Source organism: Chelmon rostratus, chromosome 10 (genome assembly GCF_017976325.1).
Source record: "Chelmon rostratus isolate fCheRos1 chromosome 10, fCheRos1.pri, whole genome shotgun sequence".
Taxonomy (NCBI): Eukaryota; Metazoa; Chordata; class Actinopteri; order Chaetodontiformes; family Chaetodontidae; genus Chelmon; species Chelmon rostratus.
Window position 1 is genome coordinate 19,143,121 of NC_055667.1, and position 15,319 is coordinate 19,158,439.

Genomic DNA, 15,319 nt, shown 5'->3' on the forward strand with positions numbered 1-15,319 from the left:
CAGTGAGCGACAAAGCGGCTGAATGAGTGTTCCTCGGAAAAGCCTTTTCTCGTCTATAAAAAAAGAAATTTCACGCCCTTCACCAACTCATCCAATCACGTGTCTCTCTGCTTCTCACTCGGGGCTCAACAGCTTGCAGCACGGCGCAATTTTTCTTCAGCAAAACAGAGAAATCGCTCACGTTGTTGCGCATATTAGAATAACTACATATGCATGTGCTGCTCTGTTAAGCAGGCTATATGCTTGCAGGTCCCGTCTTCTTTTTCCCTACAATAGGACACTATGCAGCTCAATTTCTCAGAGCTGCAGCCTGCAGCTGAGGTGTAGCAGCATACGCATTGGAAGATGATGAACATCAGCAGCAGCAACAGGGGAAGTGGGGCACAGGTAAGATATTTGACACTAATGGATCAGGTAAATTCTGCGTTGTGCCATACTGGGCTGTATTTAGTAGTAAGAATATGGTGGTGTAAGTTGTGAGAGTCGCAAAAGTCATTTCTTGCAGGGAAGCTTGAATGCTTTCACAGCTTTCACTCTTTTGTTCTTGCAAAGAGCTGTATCAAACCACAGGGAAATCCAACAAATGCCAAGCAAGTGCTCAGAGATGGACGCGCTGAGTGGCTGGAAAATTGAGTGGAACTCAATGCAGCAGTCATGCAATAAATAGGCCTGCTAAAGTTGTTAAGCTTGCATTATTCAATTTTTGTTTGGACCTTGTCAGAGAGGTGTTCACTGACCTTTACAGACATTTCTGCAGCCATTTCTACGTGTGGTGATCATGTTATAAGCTCCCCTTGTGGTTTCTGCATTTTCACGCCACATTTGGCCTCTACTCATGTTACATGCCATCTATATGAGGGGGGAAAAAAAACTATATTTAAACTTTGCAGAAGAGAAATGACCCTGAATGGGATAGAGTGCATGTCCGCACAGACACAAATCAATAAAAGAAAACATTTTAACAGAAATCTACATGTCTGTTTCAGGCATGTTGGGTCAGGTGACAGTCTGGTTCAGCTGATGACTGAAGCACTGTTGGCACCTGAGTGACCTTATAAATAATGAATGTGCTCCTTTGTTTCCACTTGACTGGCCAAAATGCACACACAAACACATGCACAGTTTTACTTTTACATAATGTCATCTTACTTCATGCCACAACGAGATTGCTGCAGGGCAATGGGTGTTTATTGTGTTTTATGTGGTGATTGAAGTTGCCATTTGACAAGTAATTACAATATGTGGTTGTTCAGAGCTGCATCAGTTTTACAGGGCAAGGTAATGGCCTTCACTATGTCATCTCCGTATGCGCTGACTTAATAGCACCATTTAATTTCAGATAAATGTGTGTGCGTGTGTGCATTTGAGGAAGAAGGGAGGAAGAAGAGAGAGAGATACTTCCTCGTGACTGTCAGAGCTCAGCCAACAGATGCAGAACGTAATACCCTTACGCTCAATAAAATGAGCAATTGGTGTCATTTACAATGTGTCTCGCACCGCTGTGAGTCAATAGGAATGGAATCAATCCATGGTTGTTTTGTGGAGTGAAGATCTTATATGCAGACTTTCCACTGGCTTTTAATATCTGTGCCTGTGTTACACTGAAATCTAAGACCAATCAGGTTCTGTGTCAGATTTCAGTACAGCATTCTTCAGCATGTCCTTTTGTCTTTTTTGATAACCAGTGGGTTTTGTGTTGCAACTTTCTCCAGACCGAGCGAGTGTTTCATTCTCGGAGCGATAGACCACGTTCTGAAACAGCCATGTTTGCTTTGCACTGTGTAAGGCAGTAAACCTAAAAGCCCTACAGAGAATCGTGGAAATTAGATTTACAGTTGGGTCGATCGTCATCTGGAGGAGGGCCAGAGTTTGAGGTGAGAGAGAGAGAGGGAGCCTGCTGATAGGACGTGATGGATGGAAAGCAAAGAAGTGCTGATGCATAAGAAAAAAGAACACAAGGCGCACACACGCGCGCACACACGCACATGCAGTCACAGCTGCAGGTTCATTTGCTTTTTCATCATGTTGCTGAACAGCAGCAAGTTCAATTAACTAAATAATAAATGCAGGATCTCACCGTGTCTTAAGTGATGTCTTGCATTGTTGCTGCAAAGAGCTTTCTGCACGGTACAAAGCGATAGCCATGACATACTCTCACAGTAACTGACGTGCAGGTATTTAGCTTAGCTGTAACCCGTTAGTGTGACGATGTGGGAAAAAGGGGAAAAGTTTAGGATTAGGTGAGCAAGTTGAATAAGTTCATTTCTTTTGCTGGGAAGGAAGCCAAACCTTTACTTGGCCTTTGAATACACAGTGAAAAACCATTTTATGGTTCAGTTAGGTTTAAGGTTTAGGGTCAGTCTCCAGAATTTGGAAATTGCAGCCTTTCCAGAGGCTGCGCTGTGAACCATGAGCCATGAGGCAGACATAAAGACATTTATTTATGACAGGACACCACTTTATTGTGGAAGTAAAGAGGCAGTCTTTTATTTGTTTTTCAAATGCTGCATGGCATTAGTTTAAATCTCGCTTTGCCCGATTTCTGTCTAAATTACCTCCAGGTCCTTTTGTTTTTTTTGCCTAATTATTCCTCTTAACTGTTCATCTACAATAAAACAGCAGTCATGCATTTTCAATTTCTCCCCCAAGATCATGGAAGCGTTAACTACCCGCTATCAGTTTTTTCTTTTCAGTTTACTTTTTAAATCCTGTTTAAAAGATGTGTTTTATTAGTCAATCTACATAAATGTTAAGTGACTATGAGGTCTCTATGTTATATGTTTTATGTTATTTATGTAGATATCAAAAAATATTCTGTTCAAACATAATTCTAATATTGGAAAATATTCTTTATTTCCTAGTTATGGTACGGACAGTCTAGGTTGTTTGGGTGGTATTTGTTTGTTTATTTATTTATTTAAGTCATTCAAGTTATATAAATGTATTTTAATGTCAATATAGCACTTTGACACTTTCTTTTATACCACATACTGGATTATCAGTGACACATGATCTGATTCTGCAGAAAGCAGGATATTTTGAATATTATTGTATGAATCTGTCTGCTGTTCCACGGTGACGCATAACTGCGAGCAGATTCAAACAACTTTTTTGTCTTTCTGTGTCTTCCCTCCCCTCCACACCCCCCTCCCTTTCTCTCTCCTCCACGTGTCCCCTGAGTCTATTTCAGACAAGGAATGCAGTGTGAATAATTCATCACAAAAATAAGCATGAAACCAAGGACCAGTACAGAGCGATGGACTTAATGAGAACCTTTTGATTTAGATTGAGGAAAACAACAATGGATCTGTAATGGCTGGTTGACTGACAAGCGCTGTGTTTCTCAAATGGGAAAAGAAGTCGGTGCAGATATGCAAATGTGGGTTGTCTTCCCTTGTTTTCAATTTGAGGTGTTATCCAAATGAAAGCCTGAATCAGATGCATCATATAATATGGGTTTTTGCATGTGTAGCATGCCTGTTCATGACAGCCCAGAGTGACATATCCTCACCTATATTTACTATCTCTTTGTTCTACATCATCTCCCCTGCTGTGATTAGTTGTTATCCTATGTTCTCAAACATATGATATGATTAGACGAGCTAGGGCTGACTGAGTAGGTGGCCGTAAGTCTTGTCCCAGTTCAACAATGCTATACATCATAAGGAGTTCTTTATGGTGAATTCTGGAGAAAAGTCATCTGCAGTGTTTCCAGACATACTGACTGCACTTTTCCAACCTGTGATCTCACAACAAGCATTATCTCACCGTGGCGTGTTGACTCGGGGATAAAGGGCTGTACATGAAAAGCCTGTGTCAGTGTTTGAGAGCGGAATGGCTGACCCTGAGACGTCATGACATCGTGCCATTTTGTGGCGTTTGGCACAAATCACAGTCACAAGGGCGCTATATCGCACCATATTGCTTTTTTTCCCCCCACATGGAGCGTAGGGAAACATGTTTTTGAAGAGCTGTTTGATTCCTTGTTGGGAGTCTTTCCAGCGGGTGTTATGGCTCGGGGTGTAAAAGATCTGGAGAAAAAGCCCACGGAGACTTTTTAGGATGTCTCTGCAGCGTTTGCATGAAGCCACGCCAAATTCTAAAATCTAAAATGATATGAGTTAGGCTGCCGGATGAAGAGCACGGCCAGTTACACGTGTAATCCATTTCCCAAAAAGCAATGGCTTATTTAGAGAATTAAACATGGCTTGTCCAGTAGTTATCACAGGATTGAGAAAAAAAAAAAAACTCATCAAGATAATTACTGCAACCAGAGTACTAGCACTTCTCCAACCCCCACGACCACACCTCTTCTGTGCAGTTTGTACTTCCCCCTCATACATCAACTTAACCATGCCAGCTGATTGTTGTGGATCTCCTAAAGACATTGTAATTCGGCTGTATCCTACCCTGTGGCAAATTAGAGGGTGCAGCTCTTCTTTTCTCTCTGTCTGTCTCTATCCCTGGAGCAGAGGGAAGACAGTTCGCACCAGCTCTGTGGTTTGGTTAATCCCTGACAAGCAATGCTCTCTGCAGCTGCAGGGGTGTGTTGTGAGAAAAGGGGAAGGCTCCAGTGTCGAGGAGGAGACTGCGAGCACTGCTGATTATTTCGTGTTCGCAGAGAGCGTGCGGGTTTCGGCCTTGACATGACTTGGCCTCGAATCCCCGGCGATGGTGCTCAGGTGTTAGCTGGAACAGTGGGCCGAAGTGGATGTTCATTCAGCAGCGGTGCCCCCGAAATGCGTGTGTGTTTTCATCATTTTAAAAAGAAGAACGATTTCTTATTTATCAACGAACGAGCAGACTGTTTATCCAGCACCTGCTGACCCAGAACATGTTTTTCTCTTGACGGTGCAGAGTCCACTGGGATGGAGTAGACACACACACAAAACCTAGCAAAGCTTTTGTTACATAATCACCCACACAAGAATCAATAGGTTATAGGTTTCAACTTAAAACTACGATTGATCTTTTCTTTAATGCTTTTGATTACCGGCTATTGATATTCGGGATACAACATAAATCACTCTCCAAAGTCTCTGCTATACAGAATATGTAATATAGAAATACTGTGTGTTTTCTTATCTGTTCGATGTACAGAATAAATAAAAATAGAGCCTGGCTCATGAAGCAGGACCAATGAAATAAGCTGCTGTCGTGAAAAGAGCTGTTCTGGGTTTTATCTTTAATATCCAGCTAACGCTGTTAGTCTGCTTCGAGGGACAGCGATATATGAGCAGGATATGACCAAAGAGTCACAGTATCACCCACTACCAGTATGCTTGCAGTCAAACACTGCTTTGCTTTGAAGTCAGCAAACAGTGGACGTTTCACAGCAACACATACGGTGTGAAATGCTGAAAGAACAAGAACACGTGCGGACTGAATGTGACCATTTGAAACCATGGCTAGAAAGACGTGACCACGGCGCATGCCGACTTGTTCGTGTCCACCGTGCGTTAATGGGTCTGTTGCCAGTGCGTCAGTATCTCTTTGCTGCGCTAATGGCTCTGTTTTCAAAGGTCACTCTTCTGTAATGGCTGTGTGTTGTGCTAATTAGGTCAGAATGATAACCAGATCCTCACCATCAACGCACAGGAAGCCCAGAATTACTGCTAGCCTCATCAACGTGCTGCCTCGTTGCTCTGCTTGGAGGAAAACGCAGCAGGGCAGAGCAGAGGCCTCTCTGTTTATATCCAGGCATTCTTCTTCCAGGTGTTATCTGAAAGCCATAAACATTACCTCCGTGCCAGTTAGGCTACTTTCTTCTCTCCCCAGGCCTCCCGTCCAGATGTTTGGCCCAGCGGCTCAGCCCCTCTGAACATGAACCACTACGCCAATAAGAAAAGCGCAGCTGAGAGCATGCTGGATGTGGCTCTGCTGATGGCCAACGCTTCCCAGCTGAAGGCTGTGCTGGGGCAGGGGCCAAGCTTCTCCTTTTACACCCCCATCATCACCCTGATCAGCATATCCCTCTGTCTGCAGGTCACAGTCGGGGTCCTGCTTATCTTTATAGGTGAGAAAATAAACAGAGCCCAGGCCCTTCAGGTGTTCACCGGAGGTGTCATTGTTGTCTGGCAGCGTGCCGTTTGAGCTTCACCCCCTCCACCCTGTCCCTCAGCAAGAGTCACCAATGTCAAGTCCACTGACGCCTGACAAATAACTCATTTCCAGTTGGACTGTAGCTGTAACCATAGCAACTAGGCCTGACACCAGGTCATAGTTCATGAGTGCTCCTGGGAGTCAAGGCAGGGAGGTTATTTCATGTCTCTGCAGTGTGTGTGTGTGTGTAAATGTGTCAATATGTGTCAGCATGCGTGTCTCTGTATGTCTTGGGAGTGAATAGAAAGAAAGAAAATAAACAAAATAGGAAAGTAGCATCTGTTGACACACGCAGAGATTCTGAGGATGTCTGCCTTAACAAACAGGGTGGAGAAAACAGGCCCATTAGGACGGGAAGATGAGTTGGGATGAGATGTATCGGCGCAGGTTGGATTTTCCTCTGACGGAGTGAACAGCGGGTCAGTGAACTTTAGCCGGGTCACGTTGACTCATCTCAGCTCTTGCACGAGGAGTAAACAAGAGAGTGTTTGTCAGTATCCTCTCCATACGAAGCTATCGCTCTTGTGTCAATAGTCACCTGTATTTTTAAACATAATCAATTTTCAGGCAAATATTTTAGGCCATGTTCATCATGAATGTTTGCTTTTTTTTCCCGTATCATTATGATAATCAGTCAGTAAAATAAGATTTGCATGTTTTGTTTTTTCACGTGCCAGAAAGACGGTCAGTCAGCATGGAAGAGTCATCATACATTCATGAAGGACTGCCCCCTTTCACCCCCTCCATCCACCAAATCCTCTGACTCCAACAGCACCACCCGCCCCGCTCCCCACCGGAATATCAAACACATCTCATTCGCTCTTTTCATTCCTCTTCCTTCATTTTCTTTGACTGTTCTGAACCCCGCTGCCCTCCCTGCCCCCCCCGTCCTCCCCTCCCTCTCCCGTGGATCCAGCTCTGTCTAATGGAGCCAGTGGTGCGTGATGTGAGTGGCCTACATACCACCACCCCACCAACTCCAGCCCACCCCACCCCAGGCAGAACAGACACACACACACCCAGGCGGTGTCTTTACACCGTTTAACCTTTGGTAACCTCCCACAAACACACACATACAGGACATAGCATGTGGCTTTAGTGTCACAGCTACTGTATACACACATTTCCCTGATCTCACCTCAATGCTGACATTAATCAGTCCCTGCGCGGATGAACATGACATTTGTTAATTGTGTCATTATCACAACACGGATTAGCTGTTTTTTTTACGTCATTTTGTGTAGAGAGAGGTGTTAACAGAGCACAGATGAAATGTTATGCAGGAAATACAAGCTTCCCTTCATCAGTTCACTCTTCCCTGCATTGTTCTTTTGGTTTATTTCTGTGTGCTTTGAATCAGAGGCTTGTTGTCTTTGCTTGTCTCAAATGAAGTCCACAAAGATGCCCAAAAATAAGTATTTGGATGTTAAGTTGAAAGTAAAGATGGCGTTTGTTGGCTTTATACCATACAGGCCCCGTACATTTCTAAAAATTTGAATCTTTTTATTAACTCTTGTGGGTTTTTTGACATTAGCTTTACTGCTACTGATTGTTTGGGGCCTCACAGACCCCTCACTGCTGTACGTATAAAAATAACAATAATGACTGCATTATCAACTGATCAAGGATCTGAATGGTAAGTCCCTGTTATACCTCTTATAAACAAGCTGTCCTAAAACTCCAATAACAGAAACCCAAATAGACCTATTTGGGATTTAGGAGGGTATTGCTTTGTAAACATTACTATCAACCCTAATCGCAGCTATATAGAGAAGAAGAATAATCCATTGTATTCAGCCAGGTTTTATAGCTGGAGTCTCTGAGATCCCTATGCATCATTTTTTGAAATGGACATCTGTAACATGTCATCTATACAAAATCATGTTCAGAAGCAATATAAGCTCATCAACAGAACATTAGCATTAACAAACACAGCTCATCATTTACTAAAGCAAAAGCAAAATATCATTTTAAATGGTTTTTAAACGGTATTCTGCACAGATTTTTTTCAAAAACTCAAATCATAACTGCAGTTTGCACTCATGTTTACACATTTAAAGAAAGAGTTTCTCATTTCGACACAGCATGTAAAATGCAAAATATGCAGCAAGAGTGTTTTGTGTTTCTGTCATTCATCATGACGAGTTTCAGTTACACAGAATGGAGGTTGTTTGTCGTCCTCAGCGAAAAACCGAGTGATAGTGCTACTTTATCCTTATACATATGCCCTTGTCAAATTTAAATATTTGACTCTCTGCATTTCTGTGGGATCAGTCATGGACATGTGAACTGCCTGCAGCCAGAATTATGTATGTATTGACCTAAGGGTGACAGTAAATCTGTGTATAATGAGTTGGCTCGAGTCCCAGAATAAAGTATACTGCTGATGGTTAACTGGACATTCATTGAGTGCGTGTTTGTGTGTTGTTAAATTTTATTTTCTGGTTTTGTCCATAGTCCGATTGAACCTGAATGATGAGCAAAAGCATTGGAGGCTGAACCTTATGGAAAATGTGGCCACGGGTTTGGTTTTTATGATAGTGGTCGTCAACGTCTTCATCACAGCCTTTGGAGTCCACACGCCGAACCGTGGCGACTGACCAAGAACACGCACAGGTATTCTTTCTATTTTTGCTAATCTCATGTATTCATTATGTTCACCCTCTTTCTCTGCTCCCCTCTCTCTATACAAACACGTATTTTTGTCTCTTGCCTAACTGTGCAGTTTGCTTCTATGGACTTCCATGTGGTCAGCAGGTTTTTGGTCCTTTCCTCTCCTGACCTGACCTTCACAATCCCCCTACCTGACCTACAAACACACTGACCTCTCCAGGCTCTCAGAGAAATTTCCACCGGAAAACAGGGCAAGAACAAAATCAGAAAATCATTGTCCTGCAGTGCAGAAAACAGCAAACAAGAGAGCCACAGCAGTGGTGACAAAGGGGTCTGGTGCACAAACAGCACATTTGTTCCTAGCGGACGCCAGGAGAGCAGCGACACCAGTAGTCAAGCGCGTGTGACCTCACACTGTCTGTCTCCTTTGCTGCCCTAGAGTGACCCCGAGCACCGGCCAGACACAAATGCACAACCACACTCACACATGCACAAATGCAGGCTGCTGAACAGGCTTAAATTTTTATGAGCGCCGATGACGCTCGAGCAAGATGTCATGGTTCCCTCCCAGAGAGCTCAGACCAGGAGGCCTGATGGGTCCCCTGAGCGAATGTATGCAGAGCAGGGTGCGTCAACTGTGCCTCAAAGCTGCCCACCACCGCGGCTTCAACCTTACCGACACATCTGTCCCCGACCGCAGGCGTCATGCCTAACATTCAATTATAACAATGTTCGGTTGTGCCATGACTCTGTGCTGTGAGCGAAGCTGGAGAGTGTCTGTGGTTCTCTGGACCAGCAGCTGGTGAGTCAGAGTCAACACAGCACAGACCCCAGCAGAAGTGCTTGTTAAAATGGAAGCCTTAATTAGACTGTGTTTCAGCAGTGTCACTGAAACCCCAATTAGAGCCCAAGCAAATGCGCAATTTATACACTTGAGTGGTTTAACACGAGCAGTTTGGGCCTGCGCCACATAATCACCTACTGAACACCTGAGGAATATTCATGCTCGCATCTATAATTTCTCCAGCGTGATTGTGACAGAGCACCTTTGAGTTGACAAACCAACGTCACAATCTGATCCTCTTCCTCCTCCACAACTATCATTGGTAACCGTGGAAACTGCCAGACGGGCTGCGAGCCAGATTCATGACACACGCAGCTCCACTTAGGGCAGATCTGTATATATATATATATATATATATATATATATATATATATATACATAATATATGTCTATGGCTCCTACACTTCTGGCTCCGTCTCAGTGCTGAAGTGTAACAAACTGGCTCTGCGGGGGTCTCATATCATAGGATGCTGATGAGCAATGAGGCGTTTGGGGCTGTGTGAAGCGAGGCTATTAATAGCTCTCTCGTGGGAATGTGGATGCCAGTATTCAAACTGGACAATCACCCGGGTGACACTTCCAACCCCCTCTAATACCTCCCAATCCCTCCCCTCTGACCCACCCCTCTCTCATCTGTTGCTCTCTCTTTGCAGACAGAGGTGGAAAAGTGGCGCTCAGTGACGCAGATCTCCTGAGATCAGACACCTGAGCTGTTGTCCAGAGCTGCACTGTACATACCATCTTTGATGTGGCCATTTTCCTACTGATTCATCACAATAACAAGTACTTGAAAGGGCTTCAGTTGAGTATGAAATGCACCCACCCCCTCACGCAAGTCTTCCTTGAGCAGTCGACAGCGTTTAGTGTAGCATTTAATTAAGTTGACTTTATACATTCAATCAATTTGATCGTCATTATTAATTAATGCGGGCTGTCTGTTGCCCTCGATTTGACATTGTTTCAGCACGCTAGAACATTTTCCATCATCCTTGAGTCCCACTGTGACGCACTAAATGAGGGAGCAGTGCCCTCTAGTGTGTTCACTGATGCTGTTCAATCAACGAGATAAATGTTTTATCATCATCTCCATGTCGTGCTCACAGCAGACAAAACAGAGCCAGACACAAACCAGGAAAAACACGTGGCTGCTCATTACTGAACACTTTCCTTTTGCCTACAAAATCAAACAGTGTTTGATGCTAAATCATTTTATCAGTGCTGTCACACTAGATTAAAATTAAGCTCCAGGTGACGTCAAAATGTTTTGAGCTTTATTTGTGCAAAAGCTGAACACTGTTCACTCAGAGTCAAACTCAAGCAAGCTGGTCCCTGCACAGGTGTTTTCACTGAAGTCGCCTAATTAGACGTCTTCTCAGGACAGTGTGGGTGTGTTTTGATTGACATCTTTGTCATCTTTCTGTTGGTTTTGTTGTACCTGTTGGGGCGGGACAACTTAACCCTTTATCATTCTTATTGGTGCACAGAGTTTGGTGTCATTTCCAGCACAGCTCCGCCCAGCTTCAACCTGAGCAGAAGTCTAATCGGCCAGTGATTGAAAACACCTGTGCGGTTTCCCAGTCACGCTCAGCTCATATTACACCTCACATCAGGTGAAAATGTGATTGGAAGGATTAGTTCTGCACAGAAAATACAGAGTCATACAAGCAGTTTGGTCGAACATTACATTTGTGTTCCATATAAAGAGACGACGGCAGCGGAAATAAACCTTCAGACATTATTGTGTTTTCATCCTCTATGATTTCTAATGTATGTAATGACTGCATTGCAGTTTTATATGTGTTTTAACCATCAAATAAACTCATCCACTCTTGCATTCATTCAAAGAGACGTGAGCTGTGGGAATTCATGACAGAATGACTCTTGCTAATGTCAGCTCCTCAAGGATTAAAAAGCAAGTCAATTACTGCTTACATTTCAGAAAAAAAGTTTAGAGCTCTCAAAGTGTGTATGAGTTTGGCACAGCAAAGTGGCAAATTTCATTGCTTGTTCTTCTCACAGGGCGCGTTCTTAAGCGTTTGAGCACCTCGGCGGCCTCATTTTCACTGTTTTCCAACCTCAGTGTAGGAAATTAAAACATCTTTACTGAGTCTCGCCGCGGAGCAGTGAAGAAACGGGCCAGTGCATCTCAATGTCTCGGCCTCTGTGGGCAGAAAGAGTGGCAACAAAACGTCTTTTAGGAAATATGGAGAGAGGGGTTTAGAAATGAGGAACACAAACAGAGTGGAAAGTCAGTTTTGAATATGAAAGGAGGGGCTTTGGCTGCTTTTGTACACTGATAAATCTTTGCTATGCAAGGGACAAATAAGTCTTAAAAAATGGATCCTTTTGTGTGACTCACCTCTGTAATAGTAGAGCATTGCGATTCCAACTACAAAACTGAAACAGCTCAGAAAGAACATCGGCCCTGCAGAAAGACAGAGAAGAGAAGTTCTCAGCATTAGAACAACTATTAGACCAATAACACCTACAAACAAATGAATATCTAATCAGCAAGTGGACATAATTAATGTGCTTAGTGTGTCAGCGTCTTGCTAATATACTGCATGATATGAACTGAAAAACGAAATAGCAAAGACAAACTGAAATGTACACCAGTGTATGGCAAAAGAGTCCAGAGCTTGTTGTTCACAGGCTAAACAAGACATAATTTCTTTGTATGACTTATGACTGGGAGTCAGTGTTTCACGACATCACCGATGACCCGTTTCCCCGCTGACACACCTTTGACCCAGTGGATGCGCCCCCTGACTGTTCAAAGGAATGCGGGACAGAGGAAGCTGTTGTGGACGGGGGTTTACACGTGAGCTTAGCTGACCCACAAAGCCGGAGCTCTGGAGGCAGTGGGGTGATGAATGGTGGAGCAGTGCAGAGCAGTGGGGCCCACATTCTGATGCCAGAGGTTAAAAGGGTCAGCAGACAACTACATGTGCCGAAGAACAAAGCTTAGTTGGGCTTAAGGGGCTTATCGGAGGATCAGTGAGGGGTACAGAGGCACCCACATGCACACACATGCACACACACACACACACACACAAACTGTAAGACCACCATATTTTAAAAACAACCCCAGGTAGTCACGTTGCCAAATTAAACTCCTTCAGATTAAAGGCATGTTTTAGCCCATTAACTACAAATTAGTATTAAATTACACTACAGTTTTAATAGTGACTTCCTACTTTCCAGGCATCCACCGTTTTCAGTTCATGCCATTATAAAATTAAGTCAATTTGCAGGGAACGCTCTTTAAACAGCCTTAAACAACAACGTAAATTTTAAAAAGCATGGTTTTGCCGTTCAGACGTCGCATCTCAGATGTCAAAGCGTTCTAGAATGCACCACAGAGGAAGCGTTTTCATGTTAGTTCCTGCTCACAACTGCGTCTCTATATGATGATAGCATAAACTTGACAAAAACCAAAGCTGACTGACTGCTGACTGTGATGGATTAGTCTACTGTTTATTATTTTTTCAAATCTCTGCAAGGCGATTGTTCTAGAATAAAAACTGGCTGATAATTAGTCCAAAAACACATACTGTGCTTTGAGTAGCTGTTGCAGTAATGTTAAATATACATGGATTGTACATACTTGGTTAAAACTTGCAAAAAAAACGCTGGTGAGGTCCTTTATGTTACAATAACACTCAGATAATAGATGTCTACATTTGAGATTTAATTGAAAATATACAACAAAAAGCAGCTAGAATGCTTTACTGTATTCAGCAGTAGTGTTGATTAGATTTACCTCGGTCATTGCGCCCGTATCGCTCAGGGTAGATTGCCACATTGTAAATCCACTTTGGATCTTCCACCTCTAGAACAGAGAGTAAAACTGGTTATTGGGTGAACCTCACACTTTAAATAACAGCCCATGTAATGTCAGATCTATTAGTTGAACTGTAGTGCAGGCCGCTCTTTCTGCACAAGGCCAGGAGGGCAAGTACAACAAGTGTCTCAACTTTTTTGGACTTGGGGTTGCACACAGCAGGCGATCACCTGTTATGGGACAGCGGGGAAGTTGCTAGTGAGATCACATCTCACTTAAAACATATCGGGTTATATTTTTTAAATTCTGCATGACCATACTCTGCAACTTCTAGGCCACTAACTAAGAGTTTTCCCTCAATAAACTCCTGATTACTGCTTATTAATAGCAAGAAAGGAAGTTGTATGAACTCCGATTTGAATAACCTAACCATAACCCTTCATAATCCTAACCCCAGAATAAGGCATTAAAAAGTGCTTTATAATGACTAAAAACAGCCAATATGCTACTAATGTACATGCTAATAAGCAGGTTGATAATGCTGAATATGTGTGCCTTCTTATAAGTGTGATCACATATTGATAGAAGAACTAATGCAGACAACCAGCTTTTCAGGATAAAAGCACCTGATGATGTGTCGGTGTAATTAACTTTGATAACATTACGAGCAGGATTTTTAGAAAATGATTAACAGACAGTTCACACACCTTGTGGCATTTTCTGCATAGTGATGTCACTCTCATTTAATTTACCAGGACCTGCTTTTCATTATTAATGGCAGTGTGCTATATTTAAAACCTGTTCTGATTCTGCTGTGCATTTAATGTTAGGTACTGCTGGGCATTTTTGAGCTAAATGCCATCTTAAAATACATTTGGATGTGAGTCTGCAGGGGCACATCTCTGAGAAGGGAGGGTTCTCACCTGTTCTACTTGGCAAGCTTCAGCTAACCTCTTACCTCTTTGTGTGACTCTGGTGGGCAGGCTGGAGTATATGTCCTCGGCGTGGATGTGAAGCCCTCTGTAGAATTCATGACAGGCCTCCTCGCCCTTCCCGTGCAGGTGCTTCAGCAGCTCAGCTAACCGCACCTTGGTGGGAACGCTCAGGTTCCTGAACTGCAGGGAGAAACATGCCGACTTGAATCACTGCACATATCTGTAATCCTTTATTGTGCTTCCGCTCCATGTCCAAATTCAGTTTAGCAGATTCAGGTGTAAGGACATGATGGGGTGTTGTTTTTTCGTTGGAACGGCGTCATATATTATCTGTAGTGACCCTGTGGGCTTCCTTGTCACTGAGGATCTGGGGGTAGATCCTGTTCAGCTGCAGCACCAGTCTGTCAACCAGTTCAGTGTCCATCCTCTGATCTGAGCACAGGAACTGGGCGTCCCTCTGGAGCTGCTCATGGTGATCATCGGTGCCTGGTGGAGGACAAGCGAGAGATAGCGTTACACTTAAGCGCTCTACGCTACATGCACACTTTGTTTCCTGAATTTACACGTTGTATGAGCTGGAGGTCAGGTCACTAACAGGTTATAACCCTGGATGCTACAAAGCTCTAGTTGAAGGCCTGCAGATTTTATGCCCAGTCTTAAGTATTCTTAGTAAGCTGGTCTTGGCACCAGTCCTGTTCTGAAAATAAATGACTAAGAGGTTTATTCTCCTCATTTAGAAAGGTGAATACACTCACTGCAAAATTGTCCATTTGGCAAAACTTTTTACAACTGTGATTGATCAGGTGACTATAAGGTATTAAAATATTATTATTCCTTGTCTGAAAATAAATAAAACCAAGGATTCTGCTGCCATTTTACATTTCGAGCTGCAATAATTTCTTTCACATGTGCAAATTCTTACACAGAGATTTCTGCAGGCTGTAAAAAGGTGACGGCTGAAGCTACACCTTTTGATAATACATGTTCGCCCGCGAAGGGCAACATCAAACAACAACAAAAAAAAATCAACTAACAATCATA

The 15,319-nt window shown here is 43.2% G+C and overlaps 2 protein-coding genes across 2 annotated transcripts; one reads left to right on the plus strand and one right to left on the minus strand.

Moving 5' to 3' along the window:
• Positions 1 to 154: 154 nt before the first annotated feature.
• Positions 155 to 11,370, plus strand: LOC121612952 (ninjurin-1-like). The gene is made up of 4 exons (XM_041946149.1): positions 155 to 387; positions 5,779 to 6,016; positions 8,560 to 8,718; positions 10,213 to 11,370. Exons 1-3 carry the CDS (start codon positions 346 to 348, stop codon positions 8,700 to 8,702), a joined length of 423 nt encoding a protein of 140 aa, XP_041802083.1. The 5' UTR covers positions 155 to 345; the 3' UTR covers positions 8,703 to 8,718; positions 10,213 to 11,370.
• On the minus strand, positions 10,858 to 14,717 carry LOC121612953 (caspase recruitment domain-containing protein 19-like). Its single transcript, XM_041946150.1, has 5 exons — positions 14,619 to 14,717; positions 14,302 to 14,458; positions 13,323 to 13,391; positions 11,919 to 11,984; positions 10,858 to 11,720 (listed from the first exon to the last, which is right to left on the minus strand). The coding sequence occupies exons 1-5, from the start codon at positions 14,700 to 14,702 to the stop codon at positions 11,620 to 11,622; spliced, it is 477 nt and encodes a 158-aa protein (XP_041802084.1). The 5' UTR covers positions 14,703 to 14,717; the 3' UTR covers positions 10,858 to 11,619.
• Positions 14,718 to 15,319: the final 602 nt, after the last annotated feature.

What these genes read in the sequence shown, in the direction of transcription:
- LOC121612952 (XM_041946149.1), top strand. Translation starts at nt 346, where the DNA reads ATGATGAACATCAGCAGCAGCAACAGGGGAAGTGGGGCACAG. An exon ending in ACAGGGGAAGTGGGGCACAG is followed by an intron (nt 388 to 5,778) that starts GTAAGATATTTG and finishes TTCTCTCCCCAG; the next exon opens with GCCTCCCGTCCAGATGTTTG. An exon ending in GGTCCTGCTTATCTTTATAG is followed by an intron (nt 6,017 to 8,559) that starts GTGAGAAAATAA and finishes TTTTGTCCATAG; the next exon opens with TCCGATTGAACCTGAATGAT.
- LOC121612953 (XM_041946150.1), bottom strand. Translation starts at nt 14,702, where the DNA reads ATGGACACTGAACTGGTTGACAGACTGGTGCTGCAGCTGAACAGGATC. An exon ending in ATACGGGCGCAATGACCGAG is followed by an intron (nt 11,985 to 13,322) that starts GTAAATCTAATC and finishes GTCTTTCTGCAG; the next exon opens with GGCCGATGTTCTTTCTGAGC. An exon ending in AATGCTCTACTATTACAGAG is followed by an intron (nt 11,721 to 11,918) that starts GTGAGTCACACA and finishes TTCTGCCCACAG; the next exon opens with AGGCCGAGACATTGAGATGC.